Source organism: Hypanus sabinus, chromosome X1, assembly GCF_030144855.1.
Source record: "Hypanus sabinus isolate sHypSab1 chromosome X1, sHypSab1.hap1, whole genome shotgun sequence".
Lineage (NCBI taxonomy): Eukaryota > Metazoa > Chordata > Chondrichthyes > Myliobatiformes > Dasyatidae > Hypanus > Hypanus sabinus.
In genome coordinates, this window is record NC_082738.1 from 40,179,731 (window position 1) to 40,200,681 (window position 20,951).

Sequence of the window (20,951 nt, forward strand, 5' to 3'; positions counted from 1 at the left end):
ATGCCAGGACTTGAGGGCCACAGTTATAGGGAGAATCTGGACACGTTAGGACTTATTCTTTGGAACATGGGAGACTGGGAGATGATCTAATAGAAATGTGCAAAACTCTGAGGGGCATACATTGGGTGAATGCACACTGTCTTTTTCGCAGGGTTTGGAAATCAAAACCTGTAGGACGTAGATTTAAGGTGAGAAGGGAATAATTTAATAGGAATTTGAAGGGCACCTTCTTTACACAAAGGATGCCATGTACATTGAGGAAGTGGTTGAAGCAGGTACAATAACAGCTTTTAAAAGACAGTTGCACAGGTACATGCACAGAAAATGTTTAGAAGGACATTGGCTAAATGCTAGCACATTGGTCAGCATCAGCTGAAGGGCGTGTTTCCATGTTGATTAAATCTGTGATTCTGTGACTATAACTTCAGCTGCTTCATCATAGAGTCAATAGACAACAGACAGTAGGTGCAGGAGTAGGCCATTCAGCTCTTCTAGCCAGCACCACCATTCACTGTGATCATGGCTGATTATACACAATCAGTACCCTGTTCCTGCCCTCTCCCCATATCCCTTGACCCCGCTATCTATAAGAGCTCTATCTAACTCTCTCTTGAATACATCCAGAGACTTGGCCTCCACTGCCTTCTGGGGCAGAGCATTCCACATATCCACCACTCTCTGGGTGAAAAAGTTTTTCTGCATCTCTGTTCTAAATGGCCTACCCCTTATTCTTAAACTGACCCATCAGCGGGAACATGCTTCCTGCCTCCAGCGTGTCCAATCCCTTAATAATCTTATATGTTTCAATCAGATCCCCTCTCTTCCTTCTAAATTTCAGTGTATACAAGCCCAATCGCTCCAATCTTTCAACATATGACAGTCCCGCCATTCCGAGAATTAACCTTATGAACCTACGCTGCACTCCCTCAATAGCAAGAATGTCCTTTGTCAAATTTGGAGACCAGAACTGCACACAATACTCCAGGTGGGGTCTCACCAGGGCCCTGTACAGCTGCAGAAGGACCCCTTTACTATACTCAATTCCTCTTGTTATAAAAGCCAGCATGCCATTAGCTTTCTTCACTGCCTGCTGTACCTGCATGCTTGCTTTCATTGACTGATGTACAAGAACGCCTAGATCTCGTTGTACTTCCCCTTTTCCTAACTTGACTCCATTTAGATAGTAATCTGCCTTATTTATCCACATTAAACTGCATCTGTCATACATTTGCCATAGAGCAATACAGCATAGAAACAGGCCCTCCGTGCCAAACTATTATTCTAACTAGTCCCATTGACCCACACCCAAACCATAGCCTTCCATATCCCTCCCATCCATGTACTTATCCAAACTTCTCTTAAACATTACAATTGAATCCACATCCTCCACTTCTCCTGGCAGCTCATTCCACACTCTGAGTGAAGAAGTTTGCCCTTAAATATTTCACCTTTCACCCTTAACCTATGACCTCTAGTTCAAGGCCCACCCAACCGCATTGGACTTACTCTATCTATACTCCTAAAAATCTCCCCTCGATTTCCTACACTCCAGGGAATAAAGTACTAACCTATTCAACCTTCCCCTATAACTCAAGTCCTCAAGTCCTGGCCACATCCTTGTAGATTTTCTCTGTACTCTTCCAATCTTAGTGATATCTTTCCTGTAGGTAGGTGACCAGAACTACTCACAATACTCCAAATTAGATCTCTTCGATGTCATATATAACTTTAACATTACATCCCAACTCTTGTACTCAATACCCTGATTTATGAAGGCTAAAGTGCCAGGAGCTTTCTTTACAACTTTATCTACCTGTGACGCCATTTTTAAGGAATTATAGATCTGTATTCCCAATCCCTTTGTTCTACAGTACACCTCAGTGCCCTATTGTTCTCCATGTAAATCTAAAACAACAGAACCCCAGAACTTTGAGCTGCTAGTCCTGCCCTCCTGCGACCAAGTCTCACGAATGACTACAATGTCATAATTCCACGTGCTGATCCATGTTCTAAGGCCATCCACCTTTCCTACAATTATCCTTACTTTGAAACAGACACAATTCAGAACATCATTCCCAACATATGCTTAACCTTTCAATTCCTGTCTTCGTATGTAGGCTTCTTAACAACATCTTTTCACACAACCACTCCACTATCTGCCCTGGCACTCTGGTTCCCATCCCGCTGCAACTCTAGTTTAACCACCCTGCTCTCCACGGTCCGGCACTAGCAAGCCTTCCTGCAATAATATTAGTCCCCCCCCACCCCCCAGTTCAGGTGCAAACTGTCCTGTCTGTACAGGTCCCACCTTCACTGGAAGAGGGCCCAATGATCCAAAAATCTGACACACTCCCTCCTACATCAACTCCTTATCTGCATGGTAAACTGTATTATCTTCCTATTTCTGGCCTCACTAGCATGTGCTATGGGTAGCAATCCTGGGGGTACTGTCCTGTAACTTAGCACCTATCTCCCTTAATTCACTTTGCAGAACCTCATCACCCTTATTACCTGCAGTGGTGCTAGGAAGTTTGTGAACCCCATAGAATTTTCGCTATTTCTGCATAAATATGACCTAAAATGTGATCAGATCTTCACGCAAGTCCTAAAACCAGATAAAGAGAAACCAATTAAATAAATAACACAAATAACATTATACCTGTTCATTTATTTATTGAAAAAATTGTCCAATATTACATGTATTTGTTGGGAAAAGTACGAGAACATCTGGGATAATGCCTTTTACAAAAAGCAATTTGGAGTCAGGCATTCCAATCAATGAGATAAGATTGGAGGTGTAGATTGTAGAGGTGCCCTGGCCTAGATATAAAAAATAAAGACACCCAAAGCCAGGTTATTGACAGAGCCTGCTCTTCGCAAGAAAGATCTGGTTATGTGCACCATACCTCAATCAAAACAGCTTTCAGAGGATCTATGAAGAAGAATCATGGAGATGCATGAAGCTGGAAAAGGGTACAAAAGCATTTCTAAAGACCTGGGTGTTCATCAGTTCACAGTAATTGTCTCCAAATGGAGGAATCTCACTACTGTTGCTACTCTCCCTAGGAGTGGGTGTCCTGCAAAGATCACACCAAGAGCTCAATGTGCAATGCTGAAGGAGGTGAAAAAGAACCCAAGGGTGACAGCAAAAGACCTGCAGAAATCTCTAGAACTTGCTAACTCTCTGTCCATGTGTCCACTATAAGAAAAACACCGAACAAGAATGGTGCTCATGGAAGGACACCACAGAGGAAACCATTGCTCTCCAAAAAAATACATTGCTGCACGTCTGAAGTTTGCAAAAGACCACCTGGATGTTCTGCAACACTTCTGGGGTGTTGCTCTGTGAACAGCTGAGACAAAAGTTGAATTCTTTGGCAGAAATGCACGTTGCTATGTTTGGAGGAAAAGGGGCACTGCACACCAACACCAAAACACCATCCCAGCTGTGAAGCATGGTGGAAGGAGCATCATGGTTTGGGGCTACTTTGCTGCCTCAGGGCCTGGACAGCTGGCAATTGTTGAGGAAACAATGAATTCAAAATTGTATCAAGACACTTTACAGTAGAATGTCAGGGTAGCAGTCCGTCACCTGAAGCTTAATAGAAAATGGATATTACAACAAAACAATGATCCAAAAAACAAGAGTAAATCAACAACAGAATGGTTTAAAAAGAACAATGTTTGTGTTTTGGAATGGCCAAGTCAAAGTCCTGATCTTAATCCTATAGAAATGGTGTGGAAGGACCTGAAGCAAGCAGCTCATGCAAGGAAGCCCACCAACATCCCAGAATTGAAACAGTTTTGTAAGGAGGAATGGTCTAAAATTCCTCCAAGCTGATGTGGAGGACTGATCAACATTTACCGGAGATGTTTGGTCAAAGTTATTGCTGTACAAGGGGATCACACCAGTTACCGAAAGCAAAGGTTCACATACTTTTTCCAACAAATATATGTAATATTGGATCATTTTTCTCAATAAATAAGTGAAAAAGTATAATGTTTTGTGTTATTTATTTCATTGGGTTTTCTTTATCTAGTTGTAGGACTTACGTGAAGATCTGATCACATTTAAGGTCATATTTATGCAGAAATAGAGAAAGTTCTACAGGGTTCACAAACTTTCTAGCACCACTGTATGTCACTGATACCGATGTGGACCATGACCTCTGGCTGCTTGCCATCCCATTTAAAAATGCTATGGACTTGATTCCAGATGTCCCTGAACCTGGAACCTGGGAGGCAACATACCATTCAGGAATCTCGCTCTCATCCACAGAACCTCCCCTATCACTACAGCTCACCTCATCTCCCCTCTTCCATTCTGAAACCAGACCACTGGCTTTCTTCTGCTAGGTCATTCCCCCCAACAGTATCCAAAGTGGTATGCCAATTGTTGAGGGGAACAGCCACAGGGGTACTCTGCACTGGCTTTCTATCCCCTTTCTCTTTCCTGTCAGTCACCTAGTTACCTGTGTCCTGCACCTTGGGTGTATCTACCTCCCTGTATAGCCTGTCAATCAATCCTTCAGCCTCCCAAATGATTTGGAGTTCATCCAGTTTCAGCTCCAGTTCCCCTACACCTAAGAAGCTGCAGCTGGATGCACTTCTCGCCGGTGTAGTTGTCAGGGATACTGGAGGTCTCCCTGCCTCTCCACATTCCACCATCCACCGCCTACTGCTTTACCTGTGCAATAAGAAAGAACAAAGGAAATAAATAAAATAAAGTTACTCAACCAGTCTCTATGAGCCAAGGCTTCAAACTCCCTAATTTACCACTTGCCCAACTCACACAACAGTTGTTCTCACAATGGCCACTCCGCTTAAACCAAACTTCTTTTTGTTGGCCTGTGCCTAGTGCCTAATTAGCCCATGATCTGTGGTGTGCAGAATGTCCCATCTGACCCATCTGACTTTGTTTAAAATCTCGCTCCTGCTACGCACAATCCAATGGCTCCTAGCAATCAGTGGATGCGCAAAATATCGTGACTGACCATGCTTCGCTTTTTTTTTCAAATCTCGCTCCCGCTATGCACAATCCAAAGGCTCCTAGCGAACTATTGTGCGCAAAATATCCTGACTGATTCCACTCGGCCTTTTTTTCAAATCTTGCTCCTGTTATGCACAGTCCAATGGCTCCTAGCAATCTGTGGCGCGCAGAATTCATCAGTTCGTACCTAAAAGACAACTGCAACTTGCATTTACGTAGCATCTTTTGAGTGAAGATTTTATGCATACATTAAAGCCAATATATTTTGTTTATGTGTAAATATTTCCTTGACACCTTAAATCTGCGATCAACTGGCAATGTTGCAACTTTTTTAGAGGGAGAAAATAATTACCATTTGGAAGATCGTGACTGACAAACTCTTGCTGTTGTTTACAGATCGAACAGGATTGACCTGTATAAGCAAAATAGAGAAATGCCAAGAGGTCTACCTTCTGGCATTCGAACATTACATAAACTATCGCAAACACAACATTCCACATTTCTGGCCAAAATTGCTGATGAAAGTTACTGACCTGCGAATGATTGGAGCTTGCCATGCCAGCCGCTTCCTCCACATGAAGGTTGAATGTCCCACAGAACTCTTCCCTCCCTTATTCTTGGAGGTATTTGAAGATCAGGAAGTATAGGCTTAAGTGAAACCTTGGAACCAGGAACAGAAAGTAAAACAATCACAGGCTACTTGCCCATTGCAGATCATCTTGTCTATCTAGACCTGTCCGAAACTCAAAGAACCATTCCATTAATGCGGGTACAGTTGCAAATATTTTGTAAGTCATAGTAATGTCCTTTTATCCTTGTGCTCTGTCTTACAAAGGAAGGTCATGCCGACTAGCTGCCCATTGCTGCTTTACAGCTAATTTTATAAACAGCCATCTTCAAAAGAAAATGGCCAAAAGTCCCATCTTTATTTCCCATGTGTTCAAATCAGTACAATATTTCTGGTGGTCTGTCACAGAATGGAAAATTCCCTCATCGTTGTGTGTTGAAGATAGTCTGGTGTTCTCACCGGAGTCAACTATTTCTTCTTAACATACAACAGTTAAGATAGAGGAGAAGGAAACACATCTCCCTGCATCATTGTCACATGTGAGGAATTTCAAAACTGGAAGGAGATGCAGAGATAAAAGGCTATGGAGAAGTGTTTACAACAGTGCTCAGCAAACACATCTGAACCTTTGGTTGTGCTCAAGAAATGGGAACTTCGCATGCTTATCTACATTGCAGAGCCATTTTCAACAGAAGAACAACAAATAAAGCCTCCTTCCGCCTTCCTCTCCAGCCATGGCCCAGTTCCATCAACGCCGAAGCCTCCTCTTGTCAGGTGCAGCCTCCTTTCAGCATGGAGGTTGCCAATACAGAGCCAAAGCTGCCAATGATGGTTTTTGACAAGGAGCGCAATCGGGAAGGATCGCAAAGAAAGGAAGGGGGAAAACAGAAGGGTGGCGCACAAGATTCCCCACCTCAGGAATGCCAGCAAAATGAGGTGGACAAGAACATTGGAGTCAAATGTATCAGTAAATCCTGAAGGAGACAAAATGGGGTGGAAATTTGTCCTTGGTCCCCTGTACTAAATGCTTGGTGTAGTAGCACATGCACGTATTACTCAATCTCCAAACTTCAGTCTCATTGAACCGGCCCAGACATGATGGGCTGATTGGCCTCCTCCTAACTTCAAATTTTTTTGAGATTCAGTTAGCTGAATTTCAGCAGACAAATACAGTGAATAGATGAAACAATGCATGTAACCAATGACAAATTTCAATCCTAATATGTTATTTGGGTTTAATATGTGCCTACCAGGGGAAGGAACAAAGGAGTTTAGTCCCTGCACTCTGAGCTTGAGTGGTTTCCTTGGTAGCCCTTTAGTTAACCCTTTAGTGGCTCTTTCCCAGGTCACATTGTTTTTACCACAATCATTCCTTTTCTGTTTCTCTCTACTTGGAACACACAACCACACAAAGCACGTCAAGTTCCCTGGCAAGCTTTGAAGGTCATCTTTGCAAGGCTAAATGTTAAAGCTGTCCCAGTGTAGTTTTCTCATTATTTGCCATTGTCAGGAACAAACCAATGTTAAAAGACAGACCTTCAACACTTGCAGAGGCCTTGTGTGTAATGAATAACCTCAGTACTGAATCATCAGCCAGTGATTTTTCAGACACAGAGCTGGAACGGAACAACCAAGAGTTGCGGGTTGTGTAATTTCCATCCATCGTTTGTCGCTGGAAATGCATTTCCACTGATTTGCATCTCTGCTAAAATTGTGGTGCTTTGTATCCACCAGTTAGAAAATACTGTGCCCAGTTCCATTACTAGTTAGTAAAGCTCACAACATCCAATAGCTACATGGCCAAAATTCATCTCCTGAGTTAAGGGATATTCAGTGGAGGTGCGTTCTCTCTGCAGGTCCCCTGTCCAGGCACCTTATATTTCTTATTTGCTGCTTTATCACATTTGAAGTTTCTGGGTGACTGGGCAGGCTCCTCTTCCTTTCAGACAAATCCTCAATTGGAACACGAGAATGGATTGAGATCAAAGGCTGAGGTGATGATGTGGAACTTGGATTTAAACCCTTAAATTGGCTAAAAGTCATCCATCAAGGTCCACATACATCACATAACAAAGACTTTGTGCTGCACCTCCACTGGTAGCCCCATGTAGACTATAGGCTTAGACAACCCAGCAACATTGGCTGTTTCAGCTGTCTTGCTAACTCAGGTACATCCCTTTACAGTGCCCCTCCGGACAACCTCAACAACCTCTGCTTTCTATTTTGTTATGAATAAGGTTCTCTTAAATATCCACAGTCTACTTGAATACTGATCAATGAGATATTTAAACCAGGGACTTACTTTCAGGAAACATTTTATCACTACATTTAAAACCGCACATTACTGAAGAGCTTAAAAAAGCTCAACTGGTGCCCTCCAATAACACTGCTGCTAACTAAAGACAGAATAAGGCCACTCAAGGGTTAACAGTGAGATACGAAAGTAAAGTGAAGGATCTACTCAGGTACAAACTGAATATAATTTTTAAAAGTATATATTAATAGATAAATATTTCATTTGGAGCTGTAACGAGGTTTATGAAATGTGAAACCATGTTTTATATTAATCACAATGTGACTAAGCCCCTTGTTTAAAAGAGAAATATTTGCATTTGTATAGCACCTTATCACATTGCTGAGTAGTTCAGGTGCAGTTAATTACTTTGATGAGACTGATTTTACCTGAGCAAATACAACTGTCATTTTACCCTCTATAGGGGTTCACAAAGAACAGTCAGATGAACCTGTTATTGGTGGTGTTGGCTTTCTGGAGAGATGTCTACCAGGGAACCCACTCCTCTGTCAATTAGCATGTGGGTCTTATCAAAATAACACCACCTTTGAACAATGGAGTAGAAAGTGGTCTTCAGTCATGCACAGGTGGCTGTTTGATGAACTCTACATCCAAACATTGTTTCCAAAATTCAGTTTCACATTAACAGAACCAGAGTACAGCTGCTACTCTATTTGTATATTTGGCACAGAAGATAATTTCTACCCCTCATTCCTCTTACCAGAGAGACAGCATAGACCAGAAGCAAAATTCATAAAATGAAGCTCATGCCTTTTAAATCAGATTTCAAACAATTCTCTATGTTAATGGTCATGATATTTTGTAAGTATTTGATTTTCATTGAGGTAATTTACAAGCAAGATGGATACAACTAGCACTTTTCAGGTGAAATTTTGTACAGGTTCATTTTAACACTGAGCGCTAAATAACCATTTAAAATATCAGATGTATTCTTTAATATTATCTATTAAAATATTTACTGTAATTCTTTATACCATTAAAATTCTAAATTTGCAATATTTGAGGCATCTATAAAATTAACTTAATATTTTCATCCTTTACAATAGATATAACAAACCAAGCATCGCGGCACAGAGCTTTACATATTGGAAAAGTATTCTATTTAATAACAAACAATTGATAAAACTTGACATCAGTTAGATTTCAGTTAGCATCTGAAAATCAGTTTTTAAGATTTCAGGTTGAGATCCCTTCACCAAATTCTGAATTCTCGTGGAGGGAAAACAGAAACATTTAAGTTATTCCCATAATTTATTACCAGCCAATCCCAGAGCTTTTGGTTTTCATTTCCAGATTTACTTTTGAATTTTATCTCCATGCAGTTTTAGCAAAAAGCTCTTGCTAGAATTTGCTAGTAGCAGATATTTCTGGACAGAACCAACTCTTCTTCTCTGAATGCCCTGGCTCTCTCTTTGCATGAGTGTCAGTCTCATTTCAGCACCAAGGCTTTTGGTTTAGTTTCATTTGTCCTGTTTACTGGGAATGGCTGTTCCTTAACTACATTCTGTGTTCACACCAACATCAACATCCCAAGAATTTAATTGAGTCCTGGTCAGACAAAAATAGATGCAAATAAATACACAGCTCCCTTGTAACAAGCATTTCTCTCTCAGTTTCAGTTAAAGTCCTCTCCTAACCCTGGATTTAAAATCAATCTATTACCTTTCACTTCTTTTGTTGGTGTTAATTCTGAGTTTGTGCCCAGTGGATCAGTCAGACTTTCGGCACTCGTCAGTAACAGAGTGGTGACAAGGTTTCAACCACAGATTCAGGGGTTCGAGCTGTAATCCAATCTATGACAGCTAGGCAATTTAACTTTAGATAATTAAACAAATCTGGTAATACAAATCTGAAGTCTAGTGTGAGTGACATTAACTATGAAACTACTATATTCTTCATAAAACCTGCTGTACTTCACAACTATCCTTCAAGGAAGGATGTCTGTACTCCTTACCTGAAGTGGCTTATAAGTGACTACTGTCCAATTATGTGGCTAACTCTTAATTACATCATTAACCCTGATGCATTTATGGATGGACAATAAATGCTGTCATTGCCAGTGGCATTGACGCTATGAATAAATAAATCTTTTTTTTTAACTGATTAACTTTGGAAAAACTCTTACCTTGTTTCAGACCCTCAAAGTATATAATATATCTTTTAAAAAGTATGTTAACTTTGAAACAGGGTTTAATAAAATGGTAACTGGTCACCCAGGGTTAAATTATAAATGAAGACTTCATGAACAAGGGTAATATTTCCTGAAATTTAGAAGGTTAAGTGATGATTTGATTTAATTCAAATTATATTTTGAATTCAATTTTAAATTTTAAAATTATTTTAAAAATTTAATTAAAATTTTAACTTAATGCTTAGATACTAAGGAACACTGAGAGTGTAGACAGAGAGAAGCTCTTTCCACCATTTGGGGAGACGAAGAGTCAGTCCTTCCTGGAATGAAGTCAGGAAACAACTTACACACTACAAATGGTAAAAACTTGAAACTCCTTCTCCCTATAGCAATTAATGCTACATTAAATGCCACATTAACTGCTAATTTCAAATATGATGTTGATTAACTTTTGTTATTGAAAGGAATTAATTGATTTGAGGAAAGCTGATTACATGAAGTAGGTCAGAAATATCAAACAATAGGGTAAATAAGCTTCTTGTGTCCCTATCATTGTGTTCTCCCATTTCCTGATTTTCCATTATGCTCTAAGCTCCTCAAATATTAGTTTTAGTTTTACTTCTGATGTGGCCCTTTCAACCCTGCACTCTCATTGCTAAAATAGCCATATCCAAGCTTAAAGCTCCATTTTTCTACTCCATTGCATGTCCTCCACAAGAAATTTCTATTACTTAGCAGTCATTAATACAGAAGCCAAACCCATGTCATCGTAAAAGTTAAGTCACACTTCCAGATTTTCTAACAACGTAAAGCCCAACACTGCCCTACATTCAAACAGCTGGAGGAACTCAGTGAGTCAATCTGCATCTATGGAGGCATAGGGACAGTCAATGTAGGGATCTCATCAAGTCAAGATCCTGCATACTGAGTCTTAACCCAAAATATTGACTATCTCTTTGCTTCCGCAATGCTGCCTGACCTGCTGATCTCCTCTGGCTTTTTAGCTCCAGATTCCAACATCTGTAGAATCTTCAGTCTCCACTGCCCTAACTTTCACTCCTACAAACCCATAATGACTTTGATTACTTCTAAAAATATGAAAAGGCAGAGATTTTGAGGTGCCACAAACAGTGCAGAAGATAGTACTAGTCTTTAAAAGTATACCTTCAGCTGTATATGTGTCAAATAAAATTGAGTGCAAGAAAGCATGAGGAAAACATTTGATGCAAAGAGTGAGACGAGACACCACAAGCTAAACAGGTCAACTTTGTACAGCACTTACTTATGAGAGAGACGAGAAGGTGGTAGGTTAATTTACCAAAGCAGCTAGTAAAACACACACACTTAGTGAGCTACATAAATAGAGGAATTGTATATTATAGTACACCCATACAAAACAAAAATTCAGCCTCGTATGGAGATTTCACTTCATGTAAAATGTAAAAACTTTGGAGAAGATGTAGATAATATTCACTGGATGAGTTCCAAGAATAAAGGATTACACTTATGTATTATTATGGAAGAGGTTGTTCATCTTGGAGCAAAAAAGCGTCAGTTGAGATTCAAAAAAGGTGCAAGTACAGAGTGATACAGAGAAACACTTTCCAATAGCTCTTGGGTCAGTAACCTAAAGCACAAATTTAAAGTAGGGTAATTAGCTTAAAAGCAGAGGTGATCTAAGGAATAAAGTTGTTATATATTGATTGATAACCATTGGGAATGCGCTCCCTGAAAGGGTGGTGTAAACAGATTTCAACAGCATCTTACAAAAAGGAATCAGATCAATACTTAAAAGGTGACAAAAATGAAAGAGCTATTGGGAAAAAAAATCATGAGGATTGGACTCCCAGACTCCCAGAGCCAGCACAGGTTCAATAGACTGAAAAAGCCTCCTTTTGGAGTGTAATGGTGTATATCTCTCTAATCAGTGTGCATGCCTCTGTTAACTGTTAATGCATAATGTGCAAAATGCAATAGGTAAGATTTCATGTTATATATATTTCAAGAAAATGTCCTGATTGGTGGAAATCTGTGATTGCAGCAATCTTCCTTCAAGGCATCTTGGGGTTTTTTAAACAACAATGAATTCTTCAACTAGTGATGAAGATTTAAAGCAATGTCTCAGAATATCCTGAAGAAACTGGTCTTCAACATTATTGAAGACTGGGAGGAAATCTCAAAGTAGATATGATATGGACAAGTGATTTATTGTGGCCAACATTTAGCATTTAGAAAACATCTTCAATTTCTGTTAGTTTCTCTTGCTGCTTTTTTGTTTTAATGTTCAATGTGATTTGTCTGGCATTGTCTGATAATAAATTCTCAATCTGCTCCATGCACATGAATTGAGACACAAAGTTTATGTAAAGCATCAGAATCTGCAGATGCTGGAAATTTTAAATAAAAACAGAAATTGCTGAAAATACTCAGCAAGTCAGACAGCATCAATAGAAAGATAAACAAGAGTTAATGTTTCAGGTCAAAGATCCTTTGTCAAAACTGGAAAGAGAGACAGCAAGTTGGTTTTACTTTGAAAAAACCATGAGGTGGAGAGCAGGTGTAAATGTGGCAATCTAGTATGGACATAATCATTCAAAGTTCAGAGTAAATTTATCATCAAACTACATATATGTCACCATATACAACCCTGAGATTCATTTTCTCGCAGGCAATCACAGTAAATATAAAGAAACACAATAGAATCAATGAAAGACTGCACTCAACGGAATGGACAAGCAACCAGTGGGCAAGATTTTTACTGACTGGATATAAGATTTTAAATAAATTCTAAAAGGCAACAAACTGTGCAAACACAAAAAGAAAGCAAAAAATAATAATAATAATAAATCAATAAGTGTAAAACACCAGAAATATGCTGAATTAAAAGAGGAAATGGAAAGACTTTGGAACATGAACAGGGTACACATTGTTTTAATAGTAATATCTACAACTGGTGTCATCCCAAAGTCACAACACAATAACGTTAAACAATTAGGGCTACACAGCAATATTTATGTAAATCTTCAGAAAGCTAAAATACTTACTCACATCCAGCATAGTCTGAAAGTTCCTAACAATTGACAAATGTGCATGCTTGACTATGCTCATACCTCAGGTTTTACTAGCTTGCGCTGAGAAAAAGTAAATAATAAATAAGTAAATAAATAAATATTGGCAACATGAGAGGAAGAGTCCTTGAAAGTGAATCCATTGGTTGCAGGAACAGTTCAGTAATAGGGCAAGTGAAATTATCCCCATTGGTTCAAGAGCCTGATAGCTGATCCTGAACCTGGTGGTGAGGGTCCTGAAGCTCTTGTACCTTCTTCCTGATGGCAGCAGCAAGAAGAGAGCATGGCATGCATGGTGGGGTTCCTTGATGTTGAATGTTGCTTTCCTGCCACAGTGCTCCGATGGCGGGGAGGTATGGCCCATGATGGACCAGGTCATATCCACTACTTTTTGTAGGCTTTTCCGTACAGGGGTATTGGTGCTTCCATACCAGACCATGATGCAACCAGTCAATATACTCTCCACCATACATCAACAGAAGTTTGTCAAAGTTGTAGATGGCATGCCGAATCTTTTAAAACGTCTATGAAAGTTGAGGCACTGCTGGGCTTTCTTCATAATTGCACTTTTGTGCTGAGCCCAGGGCAGACCTTCTGAAATGATAACACTGAGGAATTTAAATGTGCTGACCCTCAACTTGGCCAATTCAGATACAGAGAAAGCAAGTTACCCGAAGTTATAGAATGTTTATGTTCGCACTCACCAGCTCCCAACTTCATAGCAATTGTTCCTTTACTTGGTTTCTCTCACTCACACTCTCTCTCCCTAATTGCCCCCACAAGCCCCTCAACTAGATGATCTCATTCACAGCTTCTCCCCACAGCAACTTTGTCCTTGCTTATGATAGATAATTTCATTGTCCCCTCTATCCATCCCTCACCCTCTGCACGTAAAGCCTACTATTTGGCTCTCGTCCACTTCTGAGGAAGGCTATTCAACTTGAAAATTTGTACCACAGATGTTGCCTGACCTGCTAAGTGTTTCCAGCATTTTCTCTTTTTATTACTAGTTTTAAGTTGCTTGGTGAGGCTGGGAGCCCATTACACCAGCTCAGAAAGTCTTGAGTCAGCTTGGGCTCAGATAATGCTGAGTAAGAAGGTGTTTTTTGGCTGTCCAGAATGTTGGCTAACAGCCCTGTGTAATACTGAGCGAGGACAGCCAATCGGATGTGCTAACTTTTGTTAATTGGAGAGTCTTAGTTAAAAATAAAATAATCTCTTGGCAGTGTTTCATAAAAGAGTAGGAAAGTTATCCCTTCTCTCCAAGCCAACAGTTATCCTTCAATCAGCATCAGGGAAATGGGTTTCTGGTCATTATCACAATGTTGCTTGTGATAGTACACCATAAAAAAGTTGGCTGCTATACTTCTTAAGCCAGTTCTAATTCGAAACTACTCCATTGGCTGTGAAATGTTTAGGAATGCTGTGAAGGAACTTTGCAATTAGAAGCTACCCTGTTTCTTTCCTGTTGCTGTTGAGGGGTGTGAAGAGTTCAAAAGGTCACCCTGATTCAAGTGAAAGTGACCAAGGGCAGAAAGACTGCAAATGAAAGGGAGGCCACAGTAAATCACTTGCTTGCACTCTCTGCCTTGATCAGTGACATGGCTTTGCTTATGGAATTTGTGCCATTTAAATCCACCTTAATAGAGAGAAAAAAGGTGAGATGCGAACAAGACAGTACTACATTGCTTACAGAGATATGGTTGATGACTCAAAGCTTCATCACAGCAACCAATTTATAATCAGTCCTCATCTTCTTCATTTTATAGAGGCTGTTTATTGTGTTTTCCCAGTTGTTTGTTTCTGCAGTTGAGATGTGTATTAGGATGTTGCTAACTATTGTGAATCTTTACTTTATCGCTGTCTGGATCAGCTGTTTCCTATTGACCCAATATGCCCGTTAGTTAACCAGACCGCAAGACAAGTTAAGGCTCTTCGGCTGCATGTGGGCTCTGCTTTCTGGTTTCAAAATTTTGAAAGTCTTGACAAAGTTCTTTTGTTTTGAGTTTAATGTTTCTAAAGTCCAACTTCCACACTGATACCTGGACCTGGACTGGAGCATTCCAACTACCCCTCTGTGGAAAGATTGCTGAAAGCAAAGGCAAATGCTCCCTGAGTTCTTCCAGAAATCAGAAATGTCATTTTGTTTTGTATCCTGAGCAACAGATTTAAATTTATCTAAGTGCTCTTTTAGAAAAGAGTGGGATGCTGGATATTGAGTGTGTAGACATCCAATCTAGGTGTCATGTGGTGGTGACGGATTTACCTGATTATCTACTGAAGTGTGCAGGATCCAGTTCAGGACTCCCAACTTTCCGGTTGAAATTGGTAAGGATACCAATAACATCGTATTTTTTGTGTACCTTTACAACATGTGATTAACTCTTAACTACCTTGAAATGTTGCCTTGCCATGTCTTGTAAAAGAACAAGAAACATGCCACACTAACAAGGATTCCAGTAGGGTTGCTTTTTGTAATCAAGTCCAAAAAGGAACAGGAGTAAAGATTTGGAGCTAAAGCTCTGGGTTCTGAAATTTGCTTGTTCAGTGGCAAGAATTCCTCTTAAAAAATCTTGATAACGCATTGCAAGAGATCAAAAGGAGGAGATTTACCTCCATTTTGAGGTTGGAATTTATACGTCAGAGGAAGTTTTGGATCCCAAGTTCCCCACTGAGCTCTGGAGGGGGAACCAAGGGATTCTGCAGATTAAGGAGAAAGTGAGTTTTATCAGTTCCCCGAGGAGGTGGGGAGAACAGTTGTTCTGCTGCAAACTGGATTCTGAGCTGCTCTAGTAGCTACACAACAACCTAATAGACTGCTAAAGCATTTGCCACTTTAAAATTCCTCCTGTACTTAACATGTTATTTGGAAATTGATTTTAAAAAGTGCACATTAAGACATATGTACATGGAAAATGTCCAGCTCATATCTAGTTTTCAAACTTAATAATGAAGAACTTGTGTAAACCATTGGGTACCTTAACCCTGCTCTGCGATATAATAATCCTATGCTTCCTCTCTCCCATTCACAGTGTGTCCACAGGAGAAAGGCTTGCTTTTACATAAACATACGTGAAATGATCAAACATGATCACCTGGAATAATTTGATTTCCACATTTCTCTAACCAACACTATTGACTTATTATTAATTATCCAAGTGTTCCTGCCTAGTCCCTGCCAATCACTGGTCCCAAAACAGACGCAACCTAGTCCCTGCCAATCACTAGTCTTAAAACAGACCAAACCTCGTCCCTGCCATAATGTCAAAATCTGATGTATTTCCTCACTGTCCAGCACAATCCTCATTGCATAATCCAAACCTTACTCTGTGACCCAGTCCCCAGTGTCCAACCATATCCTCACAAACAAACCCAATTCTCATTATCCAACTCTTAACACTACTGACCAGTATTTTCTCCATTGTCCAACCTAATTCCCATTGTTTCATACAATCTCCACTATCTAACACAGTCCCTATTGTCGAAAGTAATTCCCTGAAGACCGTTTCTGCCTTTCTTGGTTCAATCCTTCCTCCATCAAATCAGATTTGGCCCAATAACTAATGTCCAATCCTACCTGTATGGCATAATATCCCAGCCAATGGAGTTGGTCCCTGATTGTCTCACACCAGGGAGAGTGGGAAGATAACGCATGTAATCCCTGGCTAATTATTAGGGTATATCAAGGAGAAGTAGAGCCCTAAATGGACTAAGGAAGAGACAAATCTATATTTAATTCAGAAATAAATTGTGTAAATTAATAAGAGTAATCATGAAACTGTCAAATTATCATAAAAATCAAACTGGCTCACTAATGATGTTTTTAGTAATGAGTTCCTTGTCCTTACTAGATTTGGACTTTGTAGCTCCAGATGTGATTCGATGGCTGAATCAAATAGCTACACAGAGTGGCCTAGCAAATTATTCAGTTGCATTAAACAGCCAAGGTTCACGGAGCCTCAGGGTGGTCGGAACAGGTGACAAATACCAGCCTTCCCTGAGATGCCCACTATCCTGAGAATTAATATTGTTATGCCAATGCATGCCCAGTGGGCATCAGTGTCGTGTATCATCATTTAAGCCAATGATCATTGATAGTTTAGATGTTCCGTAAGAGCCAAATAAAGGCCCCATGCTGTGGTGCAGGAACTAACACTTATTTTAAAAATATTTTTCTGAAGTAAATGCTTACAGCTAAGAATTCTCTCTGCAGTCACCTTCCCTGTGCTAAAAGGTGGTCAGTACTTAGAACCTCTCTTGGCATGGCTCAGCAGGGGAGCCTGTCTCCGACTGATAGAAGTGTCCTGCTCACGCCAGATTAGGTCCTCACTGTCTATTGCTGTATACCTGAGAGAAGATTTCAGCAAAGCTGCAGTTAAAGTTGATGCTGTCCAGTTCTGCCTAGAGGCTGGAAAGAGAAAGTTAACTCATGCCCAATGGGTTGTCATTCTTGTATGTGGAGGCTGGTGTTTGCCCCTCTCAGGGTCTTCAGAACTGGCTTTGATGGCTACCAAATGCTGTTAAGGAAGCAACCCAGCAGTGACATCACTGCCCTGACTGGATTCGTTTACCAGTGTTGTTGCACTATGTGGGGTTGTGGGATGAAGGGATCTTGAGATGGGGTGTGTGAGGGAGGGGTGGGAATCAGGTAGGGATTGATATCGTGAAGGAGCCTTATTTTCTGTTGGCTACTCACTGCTGGTGTATTTGGCAGTGCTGATGGCACAGACTCTTTGGAGGCTGCACAATGGTGAAAGATAGCAGGGCAAGTGGATATTAGGGAGGGAGGGGGGTGGGCCAGGGATTGGGAGGGCAGGATGGGTTAGGGTGGGTGGGTGTTGGATAGCTTGCACTTTGTAGATCCGAAGGAAAGGGAAGATGACAACAAAATGAGGTCAAAGTCAATGATCCTAAGATTAAAAACTGGAAATGACCTCACAAGACATCAAGAAACTGTGGAGAAAGCATGACCAAAGAGTGAGAGAGAAAGTCTATATATATATAAATATATATATTTTATAGAAATACTGTTTCAAATTGATTATCCTGTCAGTGAGCAGGGCATTATGAACGTGGCCTTGGAAGCCTGTAGAAAGCACCTTGATTTGTAATATTTTGCTACATGCAAAGGAAAACAATGGAATTTTATTAAATATGGAGAATTATGTTAAGTGCTGATCATTTTATGACAATTGGTTGAAACTAACATACTCCTGTGGATGTCTAACCACCACAAGGAAGAGAATTTTAGAACTATTTCAGCAACTTTCAACAAAACTGTAAGAAACTTTTTTTATATGTTGGAGTCATTATTCTTGAAATGTTGACTATAAAATTCATCTGATCTCTTGGATTAACATTTTGCAATCAGAAAATGAATAATGTATTTGCTTGTCTCCAACAATATGTCTTTGCAATTTATTGCTCCGGTCTAAAGTGTCACATTGCCACTGGGAAGATGATGTTCTGAGTTGAAGGTGGAAGTCCTGGTAAATGTGACAGGAGAAAGACTGAGTCAAATTTTCATCCCTTCTCTCGTAACCTGGAAAAACCAGCGACCATTTGTATATGAGGGACTGTAACTCCAACGCATGTTGTCTGTTGGGGAAAGCCTTCGTTCAGGCGTACCTGGAGCCTCTATTTGTGTACATTTCCTTTGCTGGATAAAGAAACCTTTCAGTCCACTTGATGTTCCTCTTCCTCCTCAGGGAGGGGTGGCCACTTCTGGGAAAAGGCAATGTCAGTTTTGTCCTAAGGAACAGGAACGTGACCTTGAACTAAAAGCACGCAGTTGGATTTTGGTGCACCACTCAGTCCCTCAGGAAATGGATGTGCAGCCCACAAGGTATTGGCCAGGGCAGCTCATTTCCAGAATTTCAAGTGGCCTGCAACAATATTGGTAGGAGGTGTGGATGACCTCTGAGCTTAGTGATCTGCTTTATCCATGGTACACAGAATGGTCATACAGTGGTTAAGTTACTGGGCTAACAGACAATGACAGAGTTTGAAACCTATTTCAGCTGAAATAGCAGCTGAACGATTCAAATCATAGTAATTTATTATATCTGAAATTACATCAGAAAGCCAGTTTCAGTAACAGTAACCACAAAGCCACTGGATTGTTTTAAAAACCCCTCTGGTTCACTAACATCTATCAGAGAGGGAAATCTACCTTCCTTACCTTGTTTGACCTACATGTGACTCCAGGCCACCAACATGCTTGACTCTTAACCCTCTCCTCAGTCTGAGGCAATTAGGGACGGACAATAAGTGACAAGTAATGTCCATAACATGTGAATAAATAACTCTTACATAAAAACTGACATGCTAAGGTTTGTACAGTGCAGAGAGTAAACCAATTGTGGCCAAGCCTTTGGCTCTCATGCTCTGGCTAAGCAAGGATGTATTTTTTTAAAGCACTAGTGCACAGTTCACACATGTGGTGCAGTTATTGAACAACTAATGTCATAGTTTAAGTAGAGCTTTGTGTGTCGTTTCACTTTAATATCGGTAGGGATTCACTAAAGCACCTCAAGGGCCTCTGCAGTGGGCAATAGGCCCCTCCTATAGCCATCCCACTACAGGAAGCCCAGTACAGCTCCACTTAAAGGTGTACAATATACCAGTGTCCATAACTGGAAGCTGGACAGTGTATCTCCTGTGTGAGGACCTCGGGTCACGTTGCAGTTCTGATCATTAGATGAATTTCTTTTAGGAACAGATCAGGGCCACTAAGGCCCAGCAAAATGGTACCATTTGAAACCTCCTTTCGTCTGCCATTGCTGATTGAATTATCGATGTGCTGCTTTAGCTTATCGCGGGCCCTGTCCAGTGTGTTGGTGTTGTTCTGTAATTAATGCTCATGAGATGAGGCTGTCTGTCTTCCTTCACTGTGATGTAAATAAGGCAACAATACCTGCTGGGAGGAGAAGGCTGCTGTAAGCAGGCTCTCACTATAGAGATTGTGTTGCGTGTCAGATAGCTTTGGCTGGGATAACATCACTGAGGCTATCGACAATCACTGAGTGTATGCAATGTGCGACTAAATCTTTGTTTATGGCTAGGATTTTAAAGGAAGATATTTTTATGGTTAATTGTTGCTGATCTATTTTACTATATATATTTATGTAATAAACTTGTGACAGAAACATTCTTTTAGTGTGACTTGATTTATTGCACACAGCGCATAGTAAAGACTTCATTTAGATGGTCCTCCAGTGGCCTGGGGACATGGTGTGATGTAGATATAAGGTACAGTCCCTCTTGTAAGAAAAGCAGAAGCCTATTTATGGGCAACAAGACTCTGCAAACAATTAACTTGATGGATAATTAGTGATATTGAGTGTTAGAGATTGGCCGAATTAAGGATTTTTTAAGATTAGCTGAAACATCAAAACATACAGTGAAATGCATCATTTGCATCAACGACCAACACAGTCCAAGGATGTACTGGGGGCAGCCCGCAACTGTCACCACTCTGGTGCCAACACAGCATCCCCTCAGCTTACTAACCCTAACCCATATGTCTTTGAAGTGCAGGAGGAAACCGGAGCCAGAGGAAACCTCGGCAGTCACGGGGAGAACATACAAACTCTTTACGGATGATGCGGGATTTAAACCCTGATCTTCTGATTGCTGGCGTTGTAAAGCATTGCGCTAACCGCTGTGCTACCATGCTGCCTAATTCATGCCATTGGACCTCTTTATCCCCCTGAGAGGGCAGATGGGACACTGGTTCAATATTGAATAGCTGCTAAAAAGGAAGCTATTCGGCCCACTAAGTTTGTACTAGCTGTTTGTAGAGTAATTCAGCCAGGCCTGCTTCTCCTCCATGATCCAGCAATGTGCCTTTTACTAACATGAGAAAATCTGCAGATGCT

General features: G+C 40.5%; 1 protein-coding gene across 8 annotated transcripts in view; it reads left to right on the forward strand.

Annotated features, from left to right (window-relative positions):
- LOC132384860 (thyroid hormone receptor alpha) overlaps positions 1-20,951 on the forward strand; it is a 459,686-nt gene that overhangs the window by 431,143 nt on the left and 7,592 nt on the right. For 4 of the 8 annotated variants that reach the window (XM_059956450.1, XM_059956451.1, XM_059956452.1 and 1 more), the window contains one exon: positions 5,387-13,712. The exons of 2 other annotated variants lie outside the window; for them this stretch is intronic. In XM_059956450.1, the coding sequence (XP_059812433.1) occupies positions 5,387-5,637 (251 nt within the window). In that variant the 3' untranslated portion in view covers positions 5,638-13,712. Of the gene's footprint in view, positions 1-3,066; positions 3,962-5,386; positions 13,713-20,951 lie in introns of those variants that run through there. 2 more of the 8 variants (XM_059956457.1, XM_059956455.1) reach the window with 2 other exon arrangements.